The 27,265-nt window shown below is 44.4% G+C and overlaps 1 protein-coding gene across 6 annotated transcripts in view; it reads right to left on the bottom strand.

The window, feature by feature from the left end:
* The window catches only part of LOC147105264 (neuron navigator 1-like), a 632,986-nt gene that overhangs the window by 571,915 nt on the left and 33,806 nt on the right, over positions 1-27,265 (bottom strand). For all 6 annotated transcript variants that reach the window (XR_015081721.1, XM_086011440.1, XM_086011441.1 and 3 more), the window contains exon 3: positions 14,677-15,649. Coding sequence is in view for 5 of the 6 variants with exons in the window: in XM_086011440.1 (XP_085867566.1) it covers positions 14,677-15,649 (973 nt within the window). In the remaining variant the exon portion in view is untranslated. The remainder of the gene's footprint in view (positions 1-14,676; positions 15,650-27,265) is intronic.

Raw genomic sequence — 27,265 nt, 5'->3', positions numbered from 1 at the left:
CAACCATAAAGATTGGGGATAACGCAACCCCAAAATTTTTCAAGGCCAGACCAGTGCCATACGCGATACGCCCAGCTGTGGAAGCTGAACTGGAGAGTCTGGAGCGTTCGGGGATGCTGTCTAAGGTGGACTGGAGCGAGTGGGACACACCCATCGTTCCTGTAATGAAGAAAGCATTGAGCAGCACGCCTGGGGGGCCAAGGAAGGTTCGCATCTGTGGGGACTTCAAGGTGACTGTGAACCCGATCCTGCACACAGTACAGTATCCGCTTCCGCGGATAGAAGATATTTTCGCCTCACTATCTGGAGGGAAACGTTTTACAAAGATTGACCTGGCTCAAGCGTATCTACAAATGGAGGTGGAAGAAGCATCTAGGAAATACCTCACGATAAACACTCACAAAGGCCTTTACCAGTACAATCGACTGGTATTTGGGGTAGCATCAGCCCCGGCTATGTGGCAGAGGGCAATGGAACAAGTCCTGCAAAGGATCCCGGGGACCCAGTGTTATTTGGATGACATCCTGGTTACGGGCAAAAATGACAATGAACACCTTGCCAACCTGGAACAGGTGCTCACGAGATTGCAGGAATATGGGCTATGAGCCAACCGTCCCAAATGCGAGTTCTTCAGGAGACAAATCTTGTATTGTGGCCACATGATTGATGAGGAAGGGTTGCATAAGTCGCCGGACAAGATTGAGGCTGTAGTCAAGGCTCCAGCACCAGAAAATGTGTCGCAACTGAGGTCGTTCCTCGGGTTAGTGAACTACTACCATAAGTTCTTGCCGAATTTATCTACAATTCTGCATCCACTGAACGTCCTCCTTCAAACTGGTGTAACATGGAAATGGAGGGGTGAGTGTAAGCGTGCCTTTCAGGAATGTAAATGCCAAATCACTTCAAAAGAAGTATTGGCCCACTACAACCCAACACTACCGATTCGGTTGGCATGTGATGCGTCACCTTACGGCATTGGAGCGGTGCTGTCACACAAATTCCGTGACGGTTCAGAGAGGCCAATAGCCTTTGCATCGCGCTCGCTAACCTCAGCCGAACGTAACTACGCCCAGATTGACAGGGAGGCCCTCAGCCTGGTGTGGGGGGTGAAGAAGTTCAATCACTATCTGCACGGGCAGAAATTCACCCTACTGACTGATCATCAACCCCTGGTCTCAATTTTTAACCCAAAGAAGGGCGTTCCGGTGATGACGGCGCAACGGCTGCAAAGATGGTCACTTTTTCTAGGGGCACATCAGTATGACAGAGTACAAAGTAACAAAACAACATGGAAACGCTGATGGGCTGTCGCGCCTACCGTTGCCTACGGCGGAAGAAGCACCTGCAGTGGACCCGGTGGAGATATTCCATGCGACCATAGTCGAATGTTTGCCTGTTACAAACGCAAGTATTGAGAAGGAAACCCGAAATGACCCGACACTCTCTCGGGTCTATGATTTGACGGTGAAGGGATGGCCAGCATATGGCGACTCACTGTTGCCAGCATTCTCGCCAAGGAGGGAACAGCTGTCAGTGTGCCGGGGAGCCTTGATGTGTGGATCCCGAGTGGTAATTCCACCTAAATTGAGAGATAGAGTACTCAATGAGCTTCACGAGGGTCATCTGGGAGGGGTAAAAATTAAGAGCCTAGCCAGGGCATTTGTGTGGTGGCCGGGAATCGATAAAGAAATCGAGGATATGACCAAGAGATGCACAGGATGCCAGAAGGTCCAAAATGCTCCACCACAGGCCCCGCTACATCCATGGGAGTGGCCCTCATCTCCATGGCAACGGGTACACATTGATTTCGCTGGTCCATTTATGGACTCCATGTTTCTAATCGCTGTGGACGCCCATTCGAAATGGCCAGAGGTCATTAAAATGTCCTCCACCACCACGGAGAAAACTATTGCAGTCCTAAGGACCATCTTCGCCAGGAATGGGTTGCCAGAACAGATCTGTTCCGACAATGGCCCACAGTTTGTGTCTGAGGATTTCCGGAGTTTCCTGAAGAATAATGGGGTGAAACATTACACATCTGCCCCATATCATCCAGCCACAAATGGATTGGCCCTGTGGGTAGTGGAGCGGGCCCAGGGGCCGTGTAGCCTTGTTCTGCTCCTACTGTGTTCTAATTCTGTTAGATTTCAGGAGATGGTTTTATCCCTGTTCCTGGCTGGGGTGGAGATCGCCTTTACAGAAGGTAAGTACTGTAGAAAATATAGGGACAGGGTGATCTCCTGGAAGAATTTCGATCGCCTAGATGGGTCGGAGAGGAATTTCCCAGATTTTTTTCTCCCAAATTGGCCATTGGGTCTTTATCTGGTTTTTCGCCTCTCCCGGGAGATCACATGGGTTCGGGTGGATGCAGAGTGATAGAAGATTTGAGGTTAGGATCAGATCAGCCATGATCTTATTGAATGGTGGAGCAGGCTCGAGGGGCCGATTGGCCTACTCCTGCTCCTATTTCTTATGTTCTTATGTTCTTATGTTTGTTCAGACCTTTAAAAAGGCCATAAAGGCAATGTATAATGACGACATACCACTGCAACACAAGGTGGATAACTTCCTGTTTGCTTACCGGAATGCGACACATGCAGTAACCAACCAAACTCCAGCCGTACTGTTCTTCAACCGGAGACTAAGATGTCGCTTGGATTTGCTCAAACAAAACATAAGACGAGATGTTGAGGATAAGCAGTTCCAGCACATAAATGAAAAGCCAACCAGGAGCTTCAAGATAGGGCAACCAGTCTTGGCCCGCGACTACCGAACAGAAAAATGGCAGTCAGGAACGATATGCACACAGCAGGGACCACTAATGTACACAGTGGACGTTGGAGAGAGCATCGTGAGATGCCATGCTGACCAGATTCTAGAGTCCCAGGAACAAGCCAAACCTGTACCACAAGCATGTGCACCTGGTAATGAGCCCGAAGTACAGATTGCGTCTACCTCAGAAGCAGGGGTATTGGAAGCTGAAGAACCAACCAATGACAATGAGCCAGAATTGACTCCACCGCCAGAACAGGATACTCGAGAAAGGTGCTATCCAGTCCGGATCAGGAAGCCTCCTCAAAGACTGAACTTATAAATGACTATTTCAGTTGATGTATATATTACTGAGAAAATTGTAATTGTAATTAGTTATTATTTAGTTGTTAAATGAATGTTATGTACTGTTTATCTAAAAGGGGAGGAATTGTTGTGTATGTACCTTTAAGGGAATAACTGGTCTTAGACTGCAGTACCGGCAGTGACCACCCCTGTATAAAAGGCCCTAGCAGGCTTCTGTAGTTTCAGTTTCAAGCTGCCTCTTGTTCAGTAAAGTACCTGTTAAACTGTTCTCCCGAAGTCCGTGTATTATTGAGGCGCGGACTTTACAATCTCATTGAAACATATAAGATTCTGAAGGCTTTTACAGGGTAGATGCTGAGAGGTTATCTCTCCTGGCTGGACAGTCTAGCACTAGGGGGCATAGTCTCAGGATGGCCATTTAGGACTGAGATAAGGAGAAATGTCTTCACTCAGAGGGTTGTGAATCTTTGGAATTCTCTACTCAAGAGAGCTGTGGATGCTCAGTTGTTGAGTATATTCAGGGCTTAGATTTATAGATTTTTGGAATCAAGGGATATGGGGATTGAGCGGGAAAGTGGAGTTGAGGTCGAAGATCAGCCATGATCTTATTGAAGGGCAAAACAGGCTCAAGGGGCCGTATGGCCTACTCCTGCTCCTAATTCTTATGTTACTTATACCCTGCGTGCACTCCCTCCCACCCCTCCCTGCAAATGACGAGCACCCAATCAAAGGCAGCACTACTGGCAGGGGCTTGTCTCTAGTATTAGAATTGGGCTGATGCTTGGAAAATGCAGTGAGGGTAAATCACTTCACTTCCAGCAGAGGGTACCCAGCTCGTTATTCTGCTCAAATGCAGACCAGTACTCTTTTGCTGACCTATTAATAGCGGATTGCTAATTCAGAAATAAAGTCCGGGATCAAAAATATTACTGTTAGGCTTTGATTTACTGATTTTTACATTGGACTAGGAAAAATATTCCTCTGGAGGTTTATAGTTAGTACTTGTCACTACAGTGTCAATGTAATCGACTGATTCACATATTATTGGAATATTGTGATATTAGATTCTGCCACCAGGTGGCAAAAGGTAGAAACAGGACTAAAAGAAAGAATACAGAAAGTGATAAATAAAGCAAAGAGGGGGAATTTGAAAAGAAAATGAAAGGTGTGATGAGTGGAAATAAAATAAAATAAAACTAAGGGAAACATTGCTCATTGTATTATTTTGTGTTTAGTAGAAACATAATATGCTAGTGTTGTAACTGTACTGGAACAGCTTGGCTAGAGGCAAGTCTAGTTCTGGAGTACAGGTCTTCAGCACTATAGCCGGGATGTTGTCAGGGCCCGTAGACTTTGCTGTGTCCAGTGCACTCAGCCATTTCTTGATATCACATACAATGAATTGAATTTACTGAAGACTGATATCTATGATGGTGGGGACTTCAGGAGGTCAACAAGGATCATCCACTTGTCATTTCTGGCCAAAATTGGTTGCAAATAAGTCAGCCTTGTTTTGCATAAACTTGGTTTGTATTTCCTTGAATATAGAAGATGGGGTGGGAGGGTGATCTAATCAAGGTGTTTAAAATTCTAAAAGGATTCAATAGGGTAGATACAGAGAAACTGATTCCACTGGTGGGGAAATCCAGAACAAGGGGATATAATCTTAAAATTAGAGTCAGGCCATTCATAACTGAAATCAGGAAGCACTTCTTCACGTGAAGGATAGTAGAAATCTGGAACCCTTTCCCCGAAAGGCTGTGGATGCTGGCTCAATTGAAACTTTCAAGACAGTTCGATAGATTTTTGTTCATGGAGCATCCTCCTCCTTTTAGTTGCTTAATTGTCCACCACCATTCATGACTGAATGTTGCAGGACTGCAGTGCTTTGATCTGATCCGTTGATTGTGGGATCTATAATATGCTGTTCTCGCTGTTTAGCATGCATGTAATCCTGTGTTGTACCTTCACCAGATTGGCATGCCCTTCTATATTCCTCATTGAACCAGGGTTAGTGATCTGGCTTGATGGTGTTGAAGGAGTGAGGGATATGCCAGGCCATGATGTTACAGATTGTGCTGGAAAACAATTCTACTGCTGCTGAAGGCCCACAGCACCTCATGGATGCCCAATTTTGAGCTGCTAGACCTGTTCTTAATCTATCTCGCTTAGCACAGTGGTAGTGGCACACATGATGGAGGGTGTCCTCAGTGGGACGTCGCCACAAGGACTGTGCAGTGGTCACTCCTGCCAATATCATCATGCCACAAGCCTAGAATGGTAGCTATTCCCAGCTGGGTCAGTGATGGTACAACTGAGCCATTACTGGTAATGGACTGCAGCCGGGGCGGCGCTATTTAAAGGCGAGGTGCCGGGTGGCCATTTTTGTTCCTGGCCACCTGCCAGCACCTGCCTCCGCTGCCATCCCCGGCCTCCTGACCCACCCCCCCCCCTCCCCGCGGAGTGCTGGCTGTGCTTCATGAGCCCGGCACTTCTCTTGGGCCCCGGTTCGCGCTGTGCAAGGCCCCTCCCCTTTAAGAAGGCAAGGGGCCACAGGGAATAGCACTGCGGCACATCACGCCGCAATATTCCCTCACAGCACCCCAAGAGGCCAGGAAGGGAAGTTGGATGGTCAGCATTTTAGTGCGAATAGGGGCGTTAATTTTTCCGGGGCACTAAAAGTAGCGAAGTTAGCACCCCAAAGGGGACACGACTCAATTTTTCCCCCTAAGGGTTTTACTGGGGAAAATGGCATCAAAAGTCGGGGGGAAGAGTGTGATTGAGCAGATCGGTAGCTGCAGAAGTATTGTGGTGAATGGTGGGCCAAAGGCTATACAGTTAGGAGTTTGAACGTTCTGTTGAGGGGGTGGCAGTTAAAATGGGTAAGATAGTTTGTATGGAAGAGAGCTTAAAGGAGAGCAGGAAGACAGTGAACTGAGGAGAGAGGGAAAGGTGAATTGAGATGGACGTTCAAATCACTGAGGATGCAAATGATGAGAGATGACGCAGTGACGATATCTAAGTGAGAAACTTGGTGTGAGGCTTGAATGGGCCATAGAGAATGAGGATTTTAAAGGAGAGGCGAGAGGGTTGGAACATATAAGGGACTCAAAGGAGAAGGTGCCAGAGGAGTAGGCTGATAGACCAAGCTGAGATTTGGTGATAAGTGCCACACTGATTTGGGTAGGGCTAATTTAGTCAGGCTGGGAGGCTTCAGTAAAGGGAAGGTGTCATTACCCGTGAGCTAAGTTTTTGTCAAAGCCATAATGTCAATGCAATCATCCACAATATGGTCATGGATGGCAACGGCCTCACTCGCAAGTAAAGGGACATTCTGGAGGGAGATATGGAGAGGGGCGAGGATTGTTGATCCGCTGGCAGAGTCCATGGCGACTAAGTTGTTTCTTGATTTAGTCTGTGGGACAGCTCTCCCAACTTTGGCACCAGTACCCAAATGTTAGTGAGGAGGGCTTTGCAGGATCGACTAGGCTTGGTTTACCTTCATCGTGTCCTAATGCCTAGGACCCAGCTGAGTGGTCCATCTGGTTTTATTTTTATTCTTTTTAGCGGTTTGTGACTCTTTGGAGCTGGACCAACAACGTAAATCCTAGCAGCAGGTCAGAGAGTCTCACTGGGTCTCATTGGTTGTGCCACCAATCACCTCAACAGCTTTGGTTTAGGTAGCTTACACACCTTTATATATCTACACTGAAAACAGCCTTCAATTAAGAAAGAAAGTCTTGCATTTATATAGTGCCTTTCATGACCACCGGATGTCTCAAAGCGCTTTACAGCCAATGAAGTACGTTTGAAGTGGAGTCACTGTTGTAATGTGGGAAACGCGGCAGCCAATTTGCACACAGTAAGCTCCCACAAACAGCAATGTGAAAATGACCAGGTAATCTGTTTTTGTTATGTTGGTAGAGGGAGAAATATTGGCCCAGGGTACTGGGGGTAACTCCTCTACTCTTTGAAATAGTGCCATGGGTTCTTTTACGTCCACCTGAGAGTGCAGACGGGGCCTCGGTTTAATGTCTCATCCGAAAGATGACACCTCCGACAGTGCAGCACTCACTCAGCACTTAATCCTACAGTTCAAACACTAAATGAGCTTCACACCTTGGTGGCAGACTAACATTATTTATAGAACTCGCATACCACTCTTCTCTGGCTCAATTGAAAATATTCACCTCCAAATTGTTTTGGAATTTGCTTTGTCCCAGAATATTATTAAATTGACTTATTTTTTAAAATCACTACCACATTTAAAATGTTCATTGCAGTGTTTATTTAGAGCAATTCCAGGCTAAGTTGATTGGATCAAGAGATAGCTTATTATGAGCAATTATTTCTCAGTGATGGATTTTTGATAATCTATTTTCAAGCAGTGTATGTTATAAATTAGCATTTTGAGGGGAACAGCCAGAAGTTGTGGGAACCAATGACATAGGAAGGAAAATGGTTGAGGGGCTGCAGTCAGAGTTTCAGGATCTAAGGAGGAAATAAAAGAGCAGGACCTCTAAGAATTCGCAATAATTTACAGTTCTGAAGATCAATTTTTTTTGATTAAAGAATCCCTGGGCGTAGTGCTTTTAAATTTCCAGGGGTAAAAATGGCAGTCGCACCACATGGCCGAAGACAAAAGAGGCTTGGAACGCAGCTTTCTGTGTCTGGAAGTAAGGTTCAATGAAGACAAAGGACAATGCTTTGTTTACAAAGCAACTGAATACTATTAGCATTTGTTTGTATATCGAGTGGATACATCTAAACTGCAGAAGAGACTTTTGTACCTTGAATGGGAAACATTTAACAATTGAATGGGTTTTAAATCACCCAGCACTGGACAATAGGGCTGTTGCATTCTTTTGTTTCAGCCCAGGGAGCTCCGGAAGACACATTAACCCAGTCTAACCACTTTGAGTTAGCCAATCACAGCTTTCTCTTGTGTATTGGACCCTTTGGGTGGGGAATTTTGCACACAGCCCTTGCAAGGCAGAATGGCAGGGGCCTCACCAGGTATAAAGATAGCGGCTGAGAAGCTATCTCTCTCTCTTACTTCGCTGGATCACAGGTGAGCAGAGTGTTCTGACTCCTCAACAAAGCAACCTAGTTAAGGAGTTTGGGGGATGGTAATTTAAGGGGATATTGCTAAGATTGTTTAATCAACATTGTAGTCACTTACCCCTCGTTTTTGCCGTCTGCCTTACCCCATTTTAAGCAATTTTACTGTAATTACTGTGTGCGTGTGGGATAGTTTGATATTTTGATTGTAGTTTATTTAGTTAATAAAACTTGATTTTTTTCTCTCATCCAAACCACTTGTTCCGTTTTAATATCATTAATTATAAGTTCCTCCACTCAGAACTAAAGGAGGGGTAGCGATTCGTAACCGCTGTAATAAAATTGGTTTTATTGGAATTGGTCCTGCAAGACCAGGAAAATTACTTTAAACCAGTTTAAAGAAGCCCCCAAACCCTTACAACCTCAAAGGTAGTAGTCTCTGTATTACTCCCAGTGCCAAGCGCAAGTGAGTATAGGAATAGTAGGATAATACAGGTTAACAACTGGCTGGAGAATTGGTGCACGAGGGAGGGCTTCAGATTCCTGGCGCGCTGGGACCTGTTCTGGGGCAGGAGGGACCTGTTCAAAGTGGATGGGTTGTACCTCAACAGAGCTGGGATTAATGTCCTCGCGGGAGGCTAACTAGTACTGTGGGGGAGGGTTTAAACTAATTTGACAAGGGGAATGAGCATCAAGATGAAACATTAGAGGGGAAACAAGGTGCACAGAGGACTGGGAGAGACAAATAGTTCAGAAAAAGTGATCAGACAGGGGAGCAAATGCAAGGCAGGTTAAGATGAGTTTGGAGTGCATGTGCGTAAATGCATGTAGCGTGGTAAATAAGGCAGGTGAGTAGCAGGTGACAAGTCATTACATGAGACTATGATATAGTGGCAATAACCAAGACCTAGTTCAAAGAACGGAAGGATTGGGAACTTAATATTCCTGGCAATAGGTATTCAGGAAAGTTAGGGAAGGAAAAAAAGGAGGTGGGTGGCAGTATTGATCAAAGAAACTATTATAGCACTGGAGAGGGATGATGTAGTGGGGGTCAAAGAGAGAATCTATTTGGTTAGAATGAAGGAACAACAGAGGAGCTATTACGCTACTGGGTGTATACTATAGAGCATCAAATAGTGGGAAGGATATAGAGGAGTAACTTAGAGAAAGATGCAAGAACTATAGAGTAGGATAATGAGAGACTTCAATTACCTAATATAGATTGGGATAGTAACCATGTAAAAGGTAAAGGCGGCGATGAATTCCTGAAATGTGTACAAGAGAATTTAATCAGCATGTTTCCAGCCCAACGATGAAGGAAGCAGTGCTGGATTTAGTTCTGGAGAATGAAGTGGGCAAGTGGAGCATGTTTCAATGGGGAAGCATTTGGGGAACAGTGGTCATAATATCTTCAGGTTTAGAGTAGTTATGGTAAAGGTCAAGGAACAATCAACCATAGAAATATTTAACTGGAGGAGGGCTAACTTCAGTGAGTTGAAAAAAGATTTGGCCCAGGTAGATTGGCATCATAAATTGCTAGGCAAAACAGTAATTGAACAATGGGAAGCCTTCAAAGAGGAGATAGTTTAGGTACAGAGTAGACACATTGCCATGAGGGAGAAAGGAAGGGCATCCAAAGCTAGAGCTTCCTGGCTGACTAAACATAGAGGCCCGGATTTTGTGGTCAGCAATGAAGAGATAGCTCTCGCCGCTGACCTTAAAGAAAGCTGCCCACAAAGATTTAGCAGGCTCTGTGGTGTTGATTTCCCCTATTCAGATGAGACTTTCAATCTGGCGCCATCTATAGGAGATTTGTGGCATCCAGGAACAGTGAAGTCATCAAGCAGGCTGAGCAGACAATCAGATTGAAGAATTCTCACAGACAGCAAACTAGGAAGTAAAAAGCACTGATTATCATTCACTTTTTAATTGTTTTACATAAAACAAAATAAAGGTTGGGACATACACATGGGATTAAGGTAGAAGCTGAAATATCATAGACAAACGTAAAAATATCCCATTTTTATTATTTAAAAAATCTATGGAGTTTTTATCATGGAATGGAGGAAATGACACTCCACAATTATAAAATTAGATTTTATGGGTCAGAGAGGTTGTTCGCAGTAATTATGACTTAGTATGCCATTAAAAACTCAGTTATGCCTCATTCAACAAGGGTTAACTTTTGCCAATAGTCTTTACAGCGAGAATAGCGTGTAAAAAATGTTGATCTTCACGTCAAATCACTGATTCTGTGTTGATTGCATCTGCAAAGACTGCAGCAGCGTACCTTGTGGAGGAGCAGTGTATCACCGATAGCAACTTCCGGATTTCCGCATTTAACTACGCATGTGCGGACGCCAAAAGCTGAATTCAGTTTTACACAGTAATGACTGCGAGCGCTGACAGTTTTGCTGTCATTGCAACCACAAATTCCGGGTATAGAGATTAAAATGAAACAGATAAAGGAGGCTTATGACAAATATAAGATTCAAATACAGTAGAGAACCAAGCTGAATACAGAAAGTACAGAAGAGATCTAAAAAAGGGAATGATATGGACCAAGAGAGAGTATGAGAATAGGTCAGCGGCTAACATAAAAGGGAGTCTAAAAGTCTTTTATAAACATATACAGGAAACTTTCGATTTACCGGCACCTAAATAACCGGAAATCTCAGTTAACCGGCAAAATTCAGGAGTAGGTTTTACTTCATATTTATTTGCCTTCTTCCATCTGTGCTGTGCAAGGGTGTGGCTGCAGCTGTTGCTAAGCTACAGAGACCCTTGAAACTTGACGCCATTATTCTACAGTTGTTGCTAAGCAACAGGGCTTGTTGCTTTATACGGAGCTGTCAGCTTTCCCTATCTTTTACTATAGCGTTCGGTTATCCGGAATTTTTGATGAACCGGCACCACGTCGGTCCCGTCCGTGCCGGATAAAAAAAAGTTTCCTGTAAATCATAAAAGGGTAGTCAAAGGAAGGATGAAGCCAATTAGGGATAAAAAGGAGATATTCTTGTGGAGGCAGAGGGCATGGCTGAGGTACTAAATGAGTACTTTGCATCTGTCTTCACTAGAGAAGAGGATGCTGCCATTGTAACAGTAAAGGAGAAGGTAGTAGTGATATTGGATAGGATAAAAATAGATAAAGAGGAGGTACTTAAAAGGTTAGCAATATTCAAAGTAGAAAAGATCTGATGGGATGCATCCTAGGTAAGAGAGAGAAGTAAGGGTGGAAATTGTGGCGGCTCTGGCCACATTCTTCCAATTCTCCCTAGATATGGGGGTGGGACCATAGGACTGAAAGATTGCCAATTTTACACCCCTATTCAAAAAAGGTGACAGGGATAAACCCGATAATTACTGGCCAGTCAGCTTTACATCATTGGTAGGGTTTTAGAGACAATAATCCGGGACAAAATTAATTAGCTCCATGGGCTAATAAATAAAAGTCAGCGCAGATTTGGCAAAGGCAAATCGTGCTTGACTAACCTGATTGAGTTCTTCGATGAAGTAATGGAGCGGGTTGATGAAGGTAATGTGGTTGGTGTGTATATGGACTTTCAAAAGGCATTTGACAAAGTACCACATAATAGACTTATTAGCAAAATTAAGGCCTATGGGATTAAACAGACAGTGGCAGTGTGGATACAAAATTGGCTAAGGAACAGAAAGCAGAGTGTAGTGGTGAACGGTTATGATTCAGATTGGAAGGAAGAATACAGTGGTGTTCCCCTGGGGTGGGTATTAGGACCACTGCTATTTGATATATTTAATGACCTGGATTTGGCATACAGGGCATCATTTCAAAGTTTGCAGATGAGACAAAACACAGAAATACAGTAAATAGTGAGAAGGATAGTAACAGACTTCAGGAGGACATAGATGAGTAAATTGGGTAGACACATGGCAGATGAAATTTAAGGCAGAAAAGTGTGAAGTGATATATTTTGGTAGGAAGAATGAGGAGAGGTAATATAAACTAAATGGTACAATTTTAAAGGGGGTGCAAAAATAGAGAGACCTGGGGGTGCATGTACAGAAATCTTTGAAGGTGGCAGGGCAAGTTGAGAAGGCTGCTAAAAAATATATTGAATCCTTGGCATTATTAATAGAGGCATAGGGCTAGATTTTCGGGGAGCCATCAGGCGGGGTTTCAGGCATGTGGGGGGGGGGGGAATCCTGAATTTGGGGGTCCCGACACCATCCCGCCCAAAACCCCGCCCCACGTAAGTTTCAGGGGCGGCGGGTACCCGCCCCGCACTGGGACCCGCCGAAACCAGACGGGAAGGGATTAGTGCCAATTAACAGGTAGTTAACAGGCAGTTTTTAGCCTAATCCCTATTTTGAGGGGTTTCGTGTGGGTTTCCCGACGGCTCCAAACCACGCCAGGTAGAGCAGGCGGGCCGTCGGGTTGAAGGAGTTAGAGGGGTCGCAATGTCGGCGCTCAGGTGAGTGATGGGTGCATGAGTGCAAAGGTAAGTGTGTTTGGTGTGTCTAAAGTGTGTAAAGAACTTTTACTTACCTGTACTTACCTTAACAGCCTTTCTTCCTGTAGCCGTCGGGAGCGCATCACTCAGCCGGAACTTAAAGCTGAACGGCTGCAATCTGTCAAAAGTGACAGCCTTCAGCTTTGAGTGCCGGTGTGAGTTCTAACTGAGTCTGTGCAGAATGACTCATGTCAGAACTCAGACTGTCAGTGTTTCACAGCTTCAAACAGCTGTCAAACGCTGATATTTCATCTGTCACGGACTCTTGACAGATGAAATTTCAGTCTGTGATGTCACCTGTTGCCGGGTGGCCCTTAATTGGCCTGCTGAGCCCGCTGATCGGGCTCAACAAGGTCAATCAAGGGAAAATCGCGCGATTGGCCGGACGTCAAAGTAGGCGGGTCAAAAACCCGAAAGGGGAAGTCCCGCCTTCTTCCCGACAGGTTCGGCAAAATCTACACCATAGTGTACAAAGCAAGGAAGCAATTCTAAACCTTTATAAAACACTGGTTAGGCCTCAGTTGGAGTATTGTGTCCAATTCTGCTCACCACACTTTAGTAAAGAATGTCAAGGCAATAGGGACAGCACAGAAGAGATTTACTAGGATGGTACCAGGGATGAGGGACTTCAGTTATGTTGAGAAACTGGAGAAGCTGGGGTTGTTCTCCTTAGAGCAGAGAAAGTTAAGAGGAGATTTGATGGAGGTGTTCAAAATCACGAAGAGTTTTGATAAGAGAAAATAAGGAGAAACTGTTTCCAGTGGCAGAAGGTTCAGTAACCAGAGGACAGATTTAAGGTGACTGGCAAAAAAAGGAGGCGGCACGAGGAAACACTTTTGTTTTAACGCAGCGAGTTGTTGTGATCTGGAATGCACTGCCTGAAAGGGTGGCGGAAGCAGCTTCAATAGTAACTTTCAAAAGGGAATTGGATAAATACTTGAAAAGAAAAAAAATTAAAATGCTATAGCGAAAGAGCTGGGGAAGTGGGACTAATTGGATAGCTCACTGCACAAGCAGGATGGGCCAAATGGCTTCCGTCTGTGCTGTATCATTCTATGATTCAGAGTATCTGTGAGAGCAAATCTCTGGTCATTGCTGCTTCATGAGCTTTTCAAAAGAAACATCTTAGATACGATCTTCAAGTCAGCCACCTGGAGAAAGCGCCATGTATTTTCACTAAACATTACTGCGTACATTTACTGTACTTTCATATTGGCAAAGATAATTATCAAATCCTAGAATTCTCTTCTTTATACTATTTTGGCATGTTCCTGATGTACACTGAAGATGAATTTAAGGAAAAAGTTCAGAATAGCTACTTTCAGTCTGGTCTTCCTTGACCATTTATACCACATTGTTTCTCACATTGTGTTCAAATTACATTATACATGTTAATTCAAAAACTCAATGAAAGAGTTAAATTGGTAGCGTAGCTTGTTGCACATCAACATTCTGTGCCACAAAATTGTCAGGCATGGGAGACTTCGCACAATGAGCTCTTAATCTAATCCATGCTTTTGGAGGAGTCGACAAACAGAGATCATAAACTCACCAACAGAAAGAGGGAAAATCAGTTGGCAAGTCACCCCAGCTATCCTTGTGCACCTCATTGTAGGCATCTATACTGTTAGAGGCCTGGGCACAACAGGCCAACTTACTGTCCAGAGGTCTAACAAATGACCAAAATGGAAAAGGAAAAAAACACACAAAAATAACTAAAAAGGTCATAATCATGACTACAAAGTTCCTTTTCCAGTTTTTATAACTTTTCAAATATATCAGTTCACTTTGCACCACTTTTGATGCCATACCACATCGATGAAGTCATGTTGGAGTACAATTAGGCTAGATTTATTGTGGTTTAAACTTGGCCATATACAGAGAGTATAGGTCAGGTTGACACCGTAACATCAAACTTTTAATTCTAAATGGATGAACTATGAAGGGTCAAATGACCTCTCTCATTTGTATTTATTTTGTGAACTGCAATGTTGTACATTTTAAGGTGACTGGCAAAGCACAGTTAATTATGAAAAAAATCACTTACTTGTACATGAAAGGAGCCACCGTTGCGGTGTTAGGATGACTATTTTGTGTTGGAGAAGGAAGTTTGATGACATTGCTGTTGATTGACATTTTTACACCACCTGTAAAAGTGCGTTTAGGAGAACTCATGGAGGAGACAGACAATTCTGATAAATCTTCGTTCTCATCTAAAAGTAAATTGGAGAAACTGTAGGACTTCCAGCTAACATCAGACTTCCACTGTCTTTGACTTGAACTGCTTTTAGGTCTCTCTGTATCTGTTGTACCTCCACAACTCGACAGATGTAATAGATTATCATTTGAAATACTGAATCTGGATTTACACTTTCCCCTGGGAGGAAGAGTTGCAACTCCCTTTTGAACATCATACAAAATTTTGCTTCTTGTATGACTCAAGCCTGTAAGTCGAGAGGCTTTTGTAGGAGCAACCGTTCCTCTAGAATTGATTCCATTACTATCTTTCCTCTCTTCCTTTTGACCTCTCTCTGGGATTTTTGATGCTGACTTCTGCATGCTTTGAGTTTTGTTCAAAGACTGAACAATTCCCTTTCGTGGGATCCGTGGACTGTTGTATGCAGATCCTCCAGTATCTATTTCAGTATTGCAGAATTCAGTGTTGCCAAATTCTAATGAACTATCCTGCTCCGTGTTGTTCAAAAAGATTTCAGTTCTACTTTGCGTAGCATTTTTAGAAGATTTACTGTGATATTTCAGTTCCTCCACTGGTCTATTTGCATTAGATAAGCTTTTTTCATTTCCTGAGGCAGGTACCTTCTGCAAATCATTTACTGAGGAAGAAACAGAAGGATTAAGCTGCCTAAGAGTCTGCTTGGAGGACGCCTCGGTGGTTTGCTTTCTATTAGATGGCAGGTTTCTGGGTTGAGATATGGTTGAAGCGTGCTGATGTCTTGTAGTTGAACTTAATTGTATATTCCCATTCATGACTGGCAGTTGAGATATATTGTCAGATAAATCTGAAACAAAATTGAAAATCCACTTTAAGTTAAACTGTTTATTACTTTGTGGATTGTTTCTAGTTTAAACAAACGGTTAAAGTTGGAATGGCACATTATATAAGCCTAATACTGAAACAAAAGGAATTTTCCATATAGATGCAATCTTCTTTCTTTGAATTTGTTGGCAATACCTCACCTTTTATATCTGCACAGAAAAAATAATGGCTTTCATTTTGAGTACATTTTTAAAACCTTTCAGGTAAAGCAGGAAAATTAAAACAAATTGAAATAAGTCATAACTTTTACACTCCATATTCATGTCCTTATATGCATAGCTCATTCCTTCCTAAAAACATCTGGCATTATTCACATTACAGTTGTTTTTCCTGGATGTCACAGCAGAATCTTGCTGCAGTTGTGGTAAGTGGGAGCGGCTGTAGAAAGTGACATTTCCAAGTTAATAATCTGTAGGCAAAACCTCACATTATGCAGTTGTAGCTAACCAAGTAATCAAAATGTTCAGAAATGTTTAAAAACATGATCTTGGAAAATTACAAATATATGTCTACTGCAAAACTTGAATGCAACATTTATTGCAATATGATTACAATATACCAAAGTTCATTATTACAACTTCATTCAGGAAATTTCTTTTTCGAATGTCTATTGATAAGTTTGTTCATGGAATCTACCCAAACCATTTAAATGACTAATGGAAAGATTCTGCCTTATAAAGTTAAAGTGAGCAAACCACAATATCCATCCAACCTTACGTCTTACACTATTCATTCTTGACTCATTGCTTTTCTTGGCATGACAGTTACATGATCCAGTAATCCAGAAAACATCATGTCCCACCCAGTATTCAATCAGCTCTAATGCGTATTTAACCTTATAATTCTCAATGCCACTTCCAATGAAAAATTTGTCAAGATAATTTGTTTTAAGTTTTAACCATTTACTTGCTGGCAGGCTCAATGAAATTTTTTTTAAATTCGTTTTATGAGATGTGGGCGCCGCTGGCAAGGCCAGCATTTATGGCCCATCCCTAATTGCCCTTGAGAAGGTGGTGGTGAGCTCCCTTCTTGAACTGCTGCAGTCCATGTGGTGAATGTACTCCCAACAGTGCTGTTAGGGAGGAAGATCCAGGATTTTGACTCAGCAACGATGAAGGATCAGCGATATACTGCTCAGTCAGGATGGTGTGTGACTTGGACGGAAACTTGGAGGTGGTGGTTTTCCCATGCGCTTGCTGCCCTTGTCCTTCTAGATGCAAGAGGTTGCGGGTTTGGGAGGTGCTGCCGAAGAAGCCTTGGCGAGCTGCTGCAGTGCATCTTGTAGATGGTACACACTGCAGCCACGGTACGCCGGTGGTGGAGGGAGTGAATATTTAAGGTGGTGGATGGGTTGCCAATGAAGCGGGCTGTTTTGTCCTGGATGGTGTCGAGCTTCTTGAGTATTGTTGGAGCTGCACTCATCCAGACAAGTGGGGAGTATTCTATCACACTCCTGACTTGTGCCTTGTAGATGGTGGAAAGGCTTTGGGGAGTCAGGAGGTGAGACACTCGCCACAGAATACCTAGCCTCTGACCCACTCTTGTTGCCACTGTATTTATGTGGCTGGTCCAGTTAAATTTCTGGTCAATGGTGACCCCCAGGATGTTGATGGTGGGGGATTCGGCGATGGTAATGCCATTGAATGTCAAACGTCGTCCAGGTCTTGTTGCATGCCGGCATGGACTGCTTCATTATCTGAGGTGTTGTGAATGGTGCTGAACACTGTGCAGTCATCAGCGAACAGCCCCATTTCTGACCTTATGTTGGAGGGAAGGTCATTGATGAAGCAGCTGAAGATGGTTGGGTCTAGGACACTGCCCTGAGGAACTCCTGCAGCGATGTCCTGGAGCCGTGATGATTGACCTTCAACCACCACAACCATCTTCCTTTGTGCTAGGTATGACTCCAGCCAGTGGAGAGTTTCCCCCCGCCCCCACCGATTCCCATTAACTTCAGTCTCCCTTGGTCGTCGACTGGTTTCATTTGTTTATAGCTCATGTGCTATGCTGCTGAAATAAACACTATTACAGCAATATAGCTTCAATGTTGTACTAATCCCAAACTAATAAACACCTAAAACATCATTTCACATCAAACCAAAAAAAGATTACTTTTCCTATGCTTACCCTGTTTGCCCTTTTTTCCTTTTATTTTCTGTTCTTTCCCAAGCTAGAGAGCATTTTAATTATTACCTTCAGTTTTATTATTTTCTAATTATTCTATCCTTGCGTGCTATTTTTAATTTTTAAATCTTTTACTTTTCTTTATTTGTTTGCACTGTCCATTTTAGAGCTTTTTTAACTTTCTTAGATTTTTTTAATTGTCTGAAAAGTAGCTCTCAGAAATTAAATACCTCAATTTTACTGGTTAAATCATGTAGGGAAAGTCAGAAATTTGATACAAAATTAGCAATGAGTTGAACATTCTTTGCAAAGAGCACAGCAATTACCATGGTCCCAATCATCAAAACATAATGGCTGTGGTGAGGTGTGTGGTTGAATATTCCTTTGCAGCTTCTGAATGTGCTGCATCATTTAGATGTGGAAGATAACTTTGAGGGGCCAACAAACACGGATGCAGTAATGCCTGATGCGTTTCTTCAGCACCTGTCACTACTCTATGATTCATGGGTACAGACCCTTCCACACATACCTGTACATATCATGGAGGCATGTCTTCATTGCCTACACTTCACAAGACAGGCTGTCACACAGTTGTTCCTTCTGCTGCAGTATGACCTGCAGATTAACATATGGAACATGGATGGTTCTGTCCCATAGAAATGATTATCACAGCATGAAGCCATCATACTATTGGATTCTGCCAAGCCACCTCAGGGACATCTGCCACATCAGGCAGTCTGCAATGCACACACTCATCAAGCATGGAGCAAAGGCAATGCTTACAAGCATCAACACCTTCATCACTTTCTCTTTGAAGGAAAGCATCAGCTGGATGGGTTGCAGAACATTTATCCTGTGACAGGTTTCCAAGAGCAGGGCATTGCAGCAGGCATCTATGTGAGCAATAAGGCTCCTCATATAAACCACACGAATAACTGAACAAAAATTTGCACTCTATTATTGTTAAGATGTCCACATAAACATTATTATGCATGCCAAAAGCCCTTATCCAGGAAGAAGTCATGATGCATTCATTATGCGACAGTCCAAATTTTTGCCTTCATTTTTGGAAGGAGAAGAAACACTGGATGGATACCTCTTAGGAGGCCAGGGCTGCCTCTACACGCATTGCTGGTAACCCCACAAAGAAACCTCTCAACAGTAGAGGAGAGCTTCAGTCTGGAAGTCTGAACATGTTTGCTATTCCATGTCCTCATTTCCACTAGCAAGAAAATTGTGCTATCCAGCTTTGGCACAGTGAAAGGATATGAGCAAAAGGGCAATGATTGTATGTAGTGCTTGAAATGGTATCTCTCTTAGGGAGTGGGAGTTCTCACTTTAGGTTTGCGACACATTTGATCAATGTGCAACACACTTCATTTTATCTTCCTCCTAATACCTTCTTTTTGTAGTCAAGGTACAAGGGACCTAGGTGATTGCATTGACTCAGCCAGCGACCATCCTTCATTCAGCTAGCATCTATGTCTTTACTTGAAGGTGCCCAGCAGCCCCAACTAGGGCCATCCTCCTTTAGTACACCTCCAACTCTTCAGCACCAAAGGAAGAAAAGCTGTCCGCATCTCCACTGTAACATTGTCAATAATTAGTCCACTTCTCTGCCATGATCACAATTTCCCCTTTAATGGTGGGCTGCAGTCCACTAGCAGGTGCTGCCTCTCCGCATTTTAGACTCCCCAGCCAAGTGTGTTTACAGGCCTTTCTCTCCAGGCACATTTCTCACATGCCAGTGGACTATTCAAATTAGAGGGTGGGATTCCCACTGCAAAATTTGGTATGGCATGGCCTGCCTCATGAGTTGCTGACACAGGTGAGCCTCTGCCATGGAACAGCACAACCCTATTTTGCTATTCTCTCAAAATTGGGGTGCTACTCTTTCTAGGCAAACATATCAATACTTCCTACTATGGTTAATTGTTATTTCCATTAAAGCCTGAATTTTGAAACACAAATATTTTAGAGACATCATTTTAATCTAGCAGTACTGTTGTTCCTGGAAGTTGTCCCCACAACATCCCATTTGACAAGATTTTACTCTGTTTTTTTTCCACTGGGAGAAGTGGAGACTGCGTCGTTCCCACAGGGAGAGGTAATCAGAGGAAGAATCACTAGGGGTGCTCTAATGTGATAGTAAAGAAAGAACTTGCATTTATATAGCACCGTTCATGACTTAAGTAGATCCCAAAGAGCTTTACCGCCAAAGAAGTATTTTTGAAGTGTAGTCACCGTTGTAATGTAGAAAACACGATAGCCAATTTGCACACAGCAAGGTCCTACAAACAGCACTGAGATAATGACCAGATAATCTGCTTTTTAGTGATGTTGGTTAATGTTGTGTATGTACCTTTAAGAGAATAACTGGTCTCAGACTGCAATACCGGCAGTGACCACCCCTGTATAAAAGGCGCTAGAGAGCCTCTGTTGGTTAGTTTCGTTTATGCCTTTCACCAGTAAAGACTTGTTTGTTTCTCTCCTGCTAGTCCGTGTCTCAATCATTCACGGACTTAACACTGGCGACGAGGTAGAAAGAACTTACCTGCAACTCAGCAGCAGCTCCGACGACGTTGAAGGTCGGAAGAAAAAAAGAGTCCATTGAAACTCGAGGAACGGGCGTCGACCGTCAATCATCGGGTTCAAGGCTTTGCAGGAGCGACTTTCCAGATCCAGGCTGGGTTCCTCGGTCCGTGGTTTCCCAGCTAATCGGGCTGGTGGCAGGTAGTGCTCTGATCCTTCCTGGGCTGCAACGGGGCCGGGCAGCGAGTCGGGAAGCAAGGAGAGAGAGAGAGGGTGGAGCATACAGGGCGCGGCCGGTGTTTCGAAGCTGGGCAGCGTTCGGACCTCAGAAGAGGGAGGGAAGTGTTCCAGAGGGTCCGCGCCACGACGGGAAAATAATAAAAGAAAAAGAATACGCGCAAGAAACCGTGGAAAGCAGCGCTAACAACAGCGGGGAAGAAGGAAAAGCGCGGGAGGCGCCATTTTGTTAAATCAGAGAAGAAGGCAAAGCACGGGAGGCGCCATTTTAGATTTGCAAGATGCCGAAGACTGGCTGTATCACTGCTTTTGATAATACATTAGAGGACTGGACCACGTATGTGGAAAGAGTCGAGGTATATTTTGAGGCAAATGAAATAGCGGAGGGGAAAAAGGCATCAATATTGCTAAACGTAATGGGCGCTAGAACGCACGGCCTATTGCGGGATCTGATTACTCCAGCCAAACCGAAGGCGAAGAGTTTTAACGAAATTGTTGCTGTTCTACAGGAGCACTTAAACCCTGCACCGCTGTTGATAGCAGAAAGATTTAAATTCCACAGGAGAACTCAGCACAAAGATGAGAGCAATGCTGAGTATCTTACGGAACTACGCAAGCTATCAAAGCACTGCCAGTTCGGAGCAGGACTGGCAGATACCCTACGGGACAAATTTGTCTGTGGACTCCTGAGTGAAGGAACACAGAAGAAGTTACTCGCAGAAAAAGAGCTGACGCTAGATAAGGCTTTCAGCGTGGCAGTATCGTATGAAGCAGCAGCCAGGGGAGCTGCAGAAATTCAACAAAAACCACAGGAATACGGCACCCATGAAATGACACGGGGATTTGCAAAATGTTATCGCTGCGACAGAACTAACCATGACCAGAAGGACTGCTGGTCCAAAGACAAAATATGCAGACAATGCGGGAAGATTGGACACATTGCACGAGTTTGTAGGTCTGGGAAGAAGACCAGCGACAACAAAAAGGCTACTAAGGAACCGTACAAGAAAGTACAAAAGATGACGGACAGTAGTTCCGAAGACCAGATGAGCGATAGTGAATCCGAGAACAGGAGATTAAGCTGTCTCAAACTTCACAATGTAATCGCAAAAGAGGATCACCGAACCATTTGGGTCACCCTCACGATAGCAGGGTCCCAAGTTAAAATGGAATTGGATACAGGATCAGCGCTAACCGTCATGAATCGACGAGACTATGAGCGGCTATTTTCACACATACCCTTGAGAGAGACATCCATCGTCTTGACGACGTATATGGGGCAAAAAGTATACCCCAGAGGAAAAATAAGGGTGCCTGTCGAATACAATGGCAAGAAAATACGGAAATTGTATCTCTACATACTGCCAAATGGTGGACCACCGTTATTGGGATGGGAATGGATCAGGAAGATAAACTTAGATTGGCATTCCATTCATGCAATGACGGTGGACGGTAAAAAAGATGAAGACGTCACTCCTGGACGATTGTCAACAATCTTAGCTAATGCCAAAGAGGTATTTCAACAAGAACTGGGCACGCTTAAAGGCGTAACCGCCTCGTTAAAAATAGAAGAGAATGCAGTTCCCAAGTTTTTCAAAGCGAGACCGGTACCATATGCAATTCGTCCAGCCGTCGAGGCAGAGCTGGAGAATCTGGAGAAGGCGGGCGTGTTGTCTAAGGTCGACTGGAGCGAGTGGGCGACACCCATCGTTCCTGTCATGAAGAAAACGTTAAGCAATAAGTCCGGAGAGCCAAGGAAGATTCGCATCTGTGGGGATTTCAAGGTGACGGTGAACCCTGTCCTTCACACAGTACAATATCCTCTTCCAAGGATAGAAGACATCTTCGCCTCACTGTCTGGAGGGAAGCGTTTTACAAAAATTGACCTAGCACAAGCATATTTGCAGATGGAGGTTGAAGAGTCCTCTAGGAAGTATCTCACGATAAACACTCACAAAGGTCTTTACCAGTATCATCGATTGGTATTCGGAGTAGCATCGGCTCCGGCGATATGGCAAAGAGCGATGGAACAAGTCCTGCAAGGGATTCCGGGGACTCAGTGTTACTTGGACGACATCCTTGTAACAGGTGAAGATGACAGTGAACACCTTAACAACCTAGAACAGGTGCTCACTAGACTACGGGAACATGGGCTGCGAGCCAACCGCCCCAAGTGCGAATTTTTAAAGAAACAGATATCGTATTGTGGCCACGTGATTGATGAAGAGGGGTTACATAAGTCCCCTGACAAAATTGAAGCGGTTGTTAAGGCCCCAGCGCCTGAAAATGTGTCGCAACTGAGGTCATTCCTCGGGTTGGTGAATTACTATCATAAGTTTTTGCCGAATTTGTCGACAATTCTGCATCCACTGAACGCCCTGCTACGAACGGGGGTAGCATGGAAATGGAGCGATGATTGTAAACGTGCTTTTCAGAAGAGTAAGGACTTAATCACTTCGAAGGAAGTATTGGCTCACTACAACCCAGCACCGCCAATCAGGCTGGCGTGTGATGCGTCTCCCTACGGCATTGGGGCGGTACTGTCACATAAATTCCTTAATGGTTTGGAGAGGCCGATAGCTTTTGCGTCACGCTCGTTAACTTCTGCCGAGCGTAACTACGCCCAGATTGACAGAGAGGCCCTCAGCCTAGTGTGGGGGGTGAAGAAGTTCAATCACTATCTGCACGGTCAAAAATTTACTCTACTAACTGATCATCAATCTCTTGTCTCCATTTTCAACCCTCAGAAGGGCGTACCGATAATGACAGCACAACGGCTGTAGAGATGGTCCCTTTACCTAGGGGCACACCAATATGACATCGAGTACAGGGGAACTAAACAGCATGGAAATGCTGATGGATTGTCACGTCTACCGTTGCCGACGGTGGAAGAAGAAGACCTTGCAGTGGATCCAATGGAGTTATTCCACTCGACCATAGTCGAATGTCTCCCTGTGACGAATGCAAACATAGAAAAGGAAACACGGAATGACCCGACACTATCACGGGTCTATGATTTAACAGTGAAGGGATGGCCAGCACATGGCGAACCACTGCTGCCAGCATTTTCGTCAAGAAGAGAACAGCTGTCAGTGTGCAGAGGAACCTTGATGTGTGGATCCAGAGTAGTAATTCCACCTAAGTTGACGGATAAAGTGCTCAATGAGCTTCATGAGGGTCATCTGGGTGGGGTAAAAATGAAGAGCGTTTGTGTGGTGGCCGGGAATCGATAGAGAAATCGAAGAGATGACCAAGAGCTGTGCAGGATGCCAGAAGGTCCAAAACGCCACACCACAAGCTCCTCTGCATCCATGGGAGTGGCCCTCATCTCCATGGCAAAGGGTGCACATTGATTTTGCTGGTCCCTTCATGGACTCGATGTTTTTAATTGCGGTGGATGCACATTCAAAGTGGCCAGAGGTAATAAAAATGTCCTCAACCACCACGGAAAAAACTATCACAGTTTTATGAACCATATTCGCCAGGAATGGGCTGCCTGAACAGATTTGCTCTGACAATGGACCACAGTTTGTGTCTGAAGAATTCCGGAGGTTCTTAAAGAACAATGGTGTTAAGCATTACACATCTGCCCCATATCATCCAGCCACTAATGGATTGGCCGAGAGGTTTGTCCAAACATTCAAGAAGGCTATCAAGGCAATGTGTAATGAAGATATACCCCTACAACACAAGGTGGACAACTTCTTGTTTGCCTACTGGAATGCGACACATGCGGTTACCAACCAAACTCCAGCCATGATGTTCTTCAATCGAAGACTACGATGCCGCTTGGATTTGGTTAAGCCAAACGTCCGAAGAGATGTGGAGAACAGGCAGTTTCAGAATATGAATGAAAGGCCGACCAGGAGTTTTAAGATAGGTCAACCAGTTTTGGCCCGGGACTACCGCACTGAGAAATGGCAGCCAGGAACGATTTGTACACGACAAGGACCTCTCATGTATACCGTGGAGGTTGGGGAGAGCATTGTAAGGCACCATGCTGACCAGATTCTAGAGTCACTGGAAAACGTCAACTCCACACCACGATCTGATACACCTGGTAATGAAATCGACGTTCCAATTGCAGCTACCGCAGAACCGGTAATATTGGAAGCAGATGAACCAAACAACGACATTGATTTCGACTCAACATTGCCAGAAGAACCTGATACTCCAAAGAGGCATTATCCAGACAGAATCAGGAAGCCTCCTCAAAGACTGAATTTATAATTGCTTAAACTTAACCAATGTATCTAGCAACAGTAATTGTGATTGTAATTTGTTATCATTAGTGTTAAATGAATGTTATGTACTGTTTATCTAAAAGGGGAGGAATTGTTGTGTATGTACCTTTAAGAGAATAACTGGTCTCAGACTGCAATACCGGCAGTGACCACCCCTGTATAAAAGGTGCTAGAGAGCCTCTGTTGGTTAGTTTCGTTTATGCCTTTCACCAGCAAAGACTTGTTTGTTTCTCTCCTGCTAGTCCGTGTCTCAATCATTCACGGACTTAACAGTTAAGGGATTAATATTTGCCAGGACACTGGATGAACTCCTCTACTCTTCTTCGAATAGTGCCATGGAATCTTTTACATGCAAAGGAAGACGGGACCTCAGTTTAACATGTCATCCGAAGGATGGCACCTCTGACAATGCAGCACTCCCTTCAGTACTGCACTGAAGTGCTAGCCTAGATTATGTGCTCAAGTCTAAGGAGTAAGACTTGAACTCTCAGCCTTCGGATTCAGATGCCAAAGGGCTACCATTGAGCCAAAGCTGAAACCCTCTGACAAGGTTGGCAAATAATCCCATGATATTTTATTCATTAAGTCCATTCCACGTGTTGATCACACTTTTTGATGAAGAACTACTCCCTGGCCTCAGCCTTAAATTTGCCTTTCACTAGTTCTAACTTATACCCTATTGTCCTATTGCTGTGGTTTTACTTGACGCGTTCTAGGTTTAATTAAGGCTGAAACAGCCAAGTTTCTTCAGTCTTTCATTGTAACCCAATCCTCTGATGCTGGGGATAAGTTTTGTGGTTCATCCTTGTGCTGTTTTTTTCCAAGGCATATTCCCGGTGTCTCAGTGACCAGAACTGAACATAGCCCTCAAGGGATGGTCCGACCAGGGGACTGTAACAGATTAAGCATGATTTCATCTGACTTCTACTCTGCTGATTTTGTTATATGGTTCAGCCTTGTTGATTGTTGCTCTGCAGTCATTAGACACATTAAACCCTGAAAAAACTAATGTCCCTCAATCTCTTGCAACCGCATCTTATTAATTTCAACCTCACTCTTGGGAGTATATATGAAGCTGTAGGTATTCGTGTTGACCTCTCAGGACAAATGCCTACTAAATAATTTAGTTCGAGTTCGGATGAATAATCACTAAGTTGTTTATTAACTGGAACTGACGAAATACAACAGGTAAGCTGGCTTTATACAGGAGCAATGCGAGATAGGTCTTACCCCGACGGGGACTCCACGAGGACTGAGTCCGTAGTCCTCGGGAGAGCGTGATGACGTCATCACGCTTAGTCACGTTTTCCCACTCTTCTGATGTCATGTGACCGCGTCCTGACGCTAGCGCGTTGGCCCGCGCTTGGGGCGGTCACGTGACCCGCGCCGATACGTCGGTGCGTTCACCCGGTGCGGAGGCTGGCCGTTGAGGCCGAAGTCGCGACCGCGGTAGCAGGAGCTGGAGGCCGAGCTGAGCCGGCGCTTGCCGCGGGGGATCGCGTCGCTCATGTCTGCCAGCCGATGCGGCCGAAGTCGCGGTAGGCTGGGCTGTGCCGGCGGCTGTCACGCATACGTCACGCAATGCGTGATGTGACGTCAGCGCGCTAGGGCGCGTCTTAAAGGGGCAACGGCCCCCACAGGTAAGTTAAAGGGGCAATGGCCCAAACAGGTAAGTAATACACGTACAGTTAGGTTAAAGTGAATTATATACATTATATGTGTAAGGGACACCCGGTGGAACCGCCACAAAGCTAATTTTTATCTTCCTATGTGCAATACTTTACACATTCCTATGTTAAATTTTATCAAACTCATTGGGCTCGATTTTACCAGCCCTGAGGAGGCGGGTCTGCTGGTAAAATCGGAAAAAATGGCTTCAGACACCCAACCCGCCTCCATCCCGCCCCCACGCGATTTTCCTGAGTGTCTGTTCAGCTGCTCCCAAACAGTCCCGACTTCAACCGGTGGGACAGGTAGTTAAGGCAGTTAAGAGCCTGTTAACTGCCTTCATAATCTTATTTTTACAGAGGATTCCCATTTTCGTGCCTCTGGCTCCTGTTTCCTGTCTTGTCAGAAACAGTCCTGCTGCAAGGAGACAAGTTAGTGGAGGACATGATCTGTAGTCATTATTGGTGCAGAACTTTAAAAGCGCTCCTGTAACATGGCTGACATTCAAATGCAACAACTTTGTTGTTGGAGGTTTGGGATAAGATTTTGCAAATCTACTGACGTTGTGACTGGTCAAGCTGACACACATCTGCTGTTTGAACTGATTGGAATAATTTCAGGCCACTTTGAGTGTGCGTTTGCAAGCTTCTTGCCTCAACTGTAATCTATAACAATGGCATGGGAACCATTTACATCTTCTCATCCCGGACGCCAGATTTGAAGGAAAAGCAGCGCGGCTTAGTGCTGCAGGATGAACAAGTGGCTCCGCACAC

The sequence above is a fragment of the Somniosus microcephalus genome, chromosome 18, assembly GCF_052327205.1.
Source record: "Somniosus microcephalus isolate GS21.2 chromosome 18, FLI_Smic_1.0, whole genome shotgun sequence".
Classification (NCBI taxonomy): Eukaryota; Metazoa; Chordata; class Chondrichthyes; order Squaliformes; family Somniosidae; genus Somniosus; species Somniosus microcephalus.
Note: the sequence above shows the minus strand (reverse complement) of the source record. Positions and strands in the feature narration are given on the sequence as shown.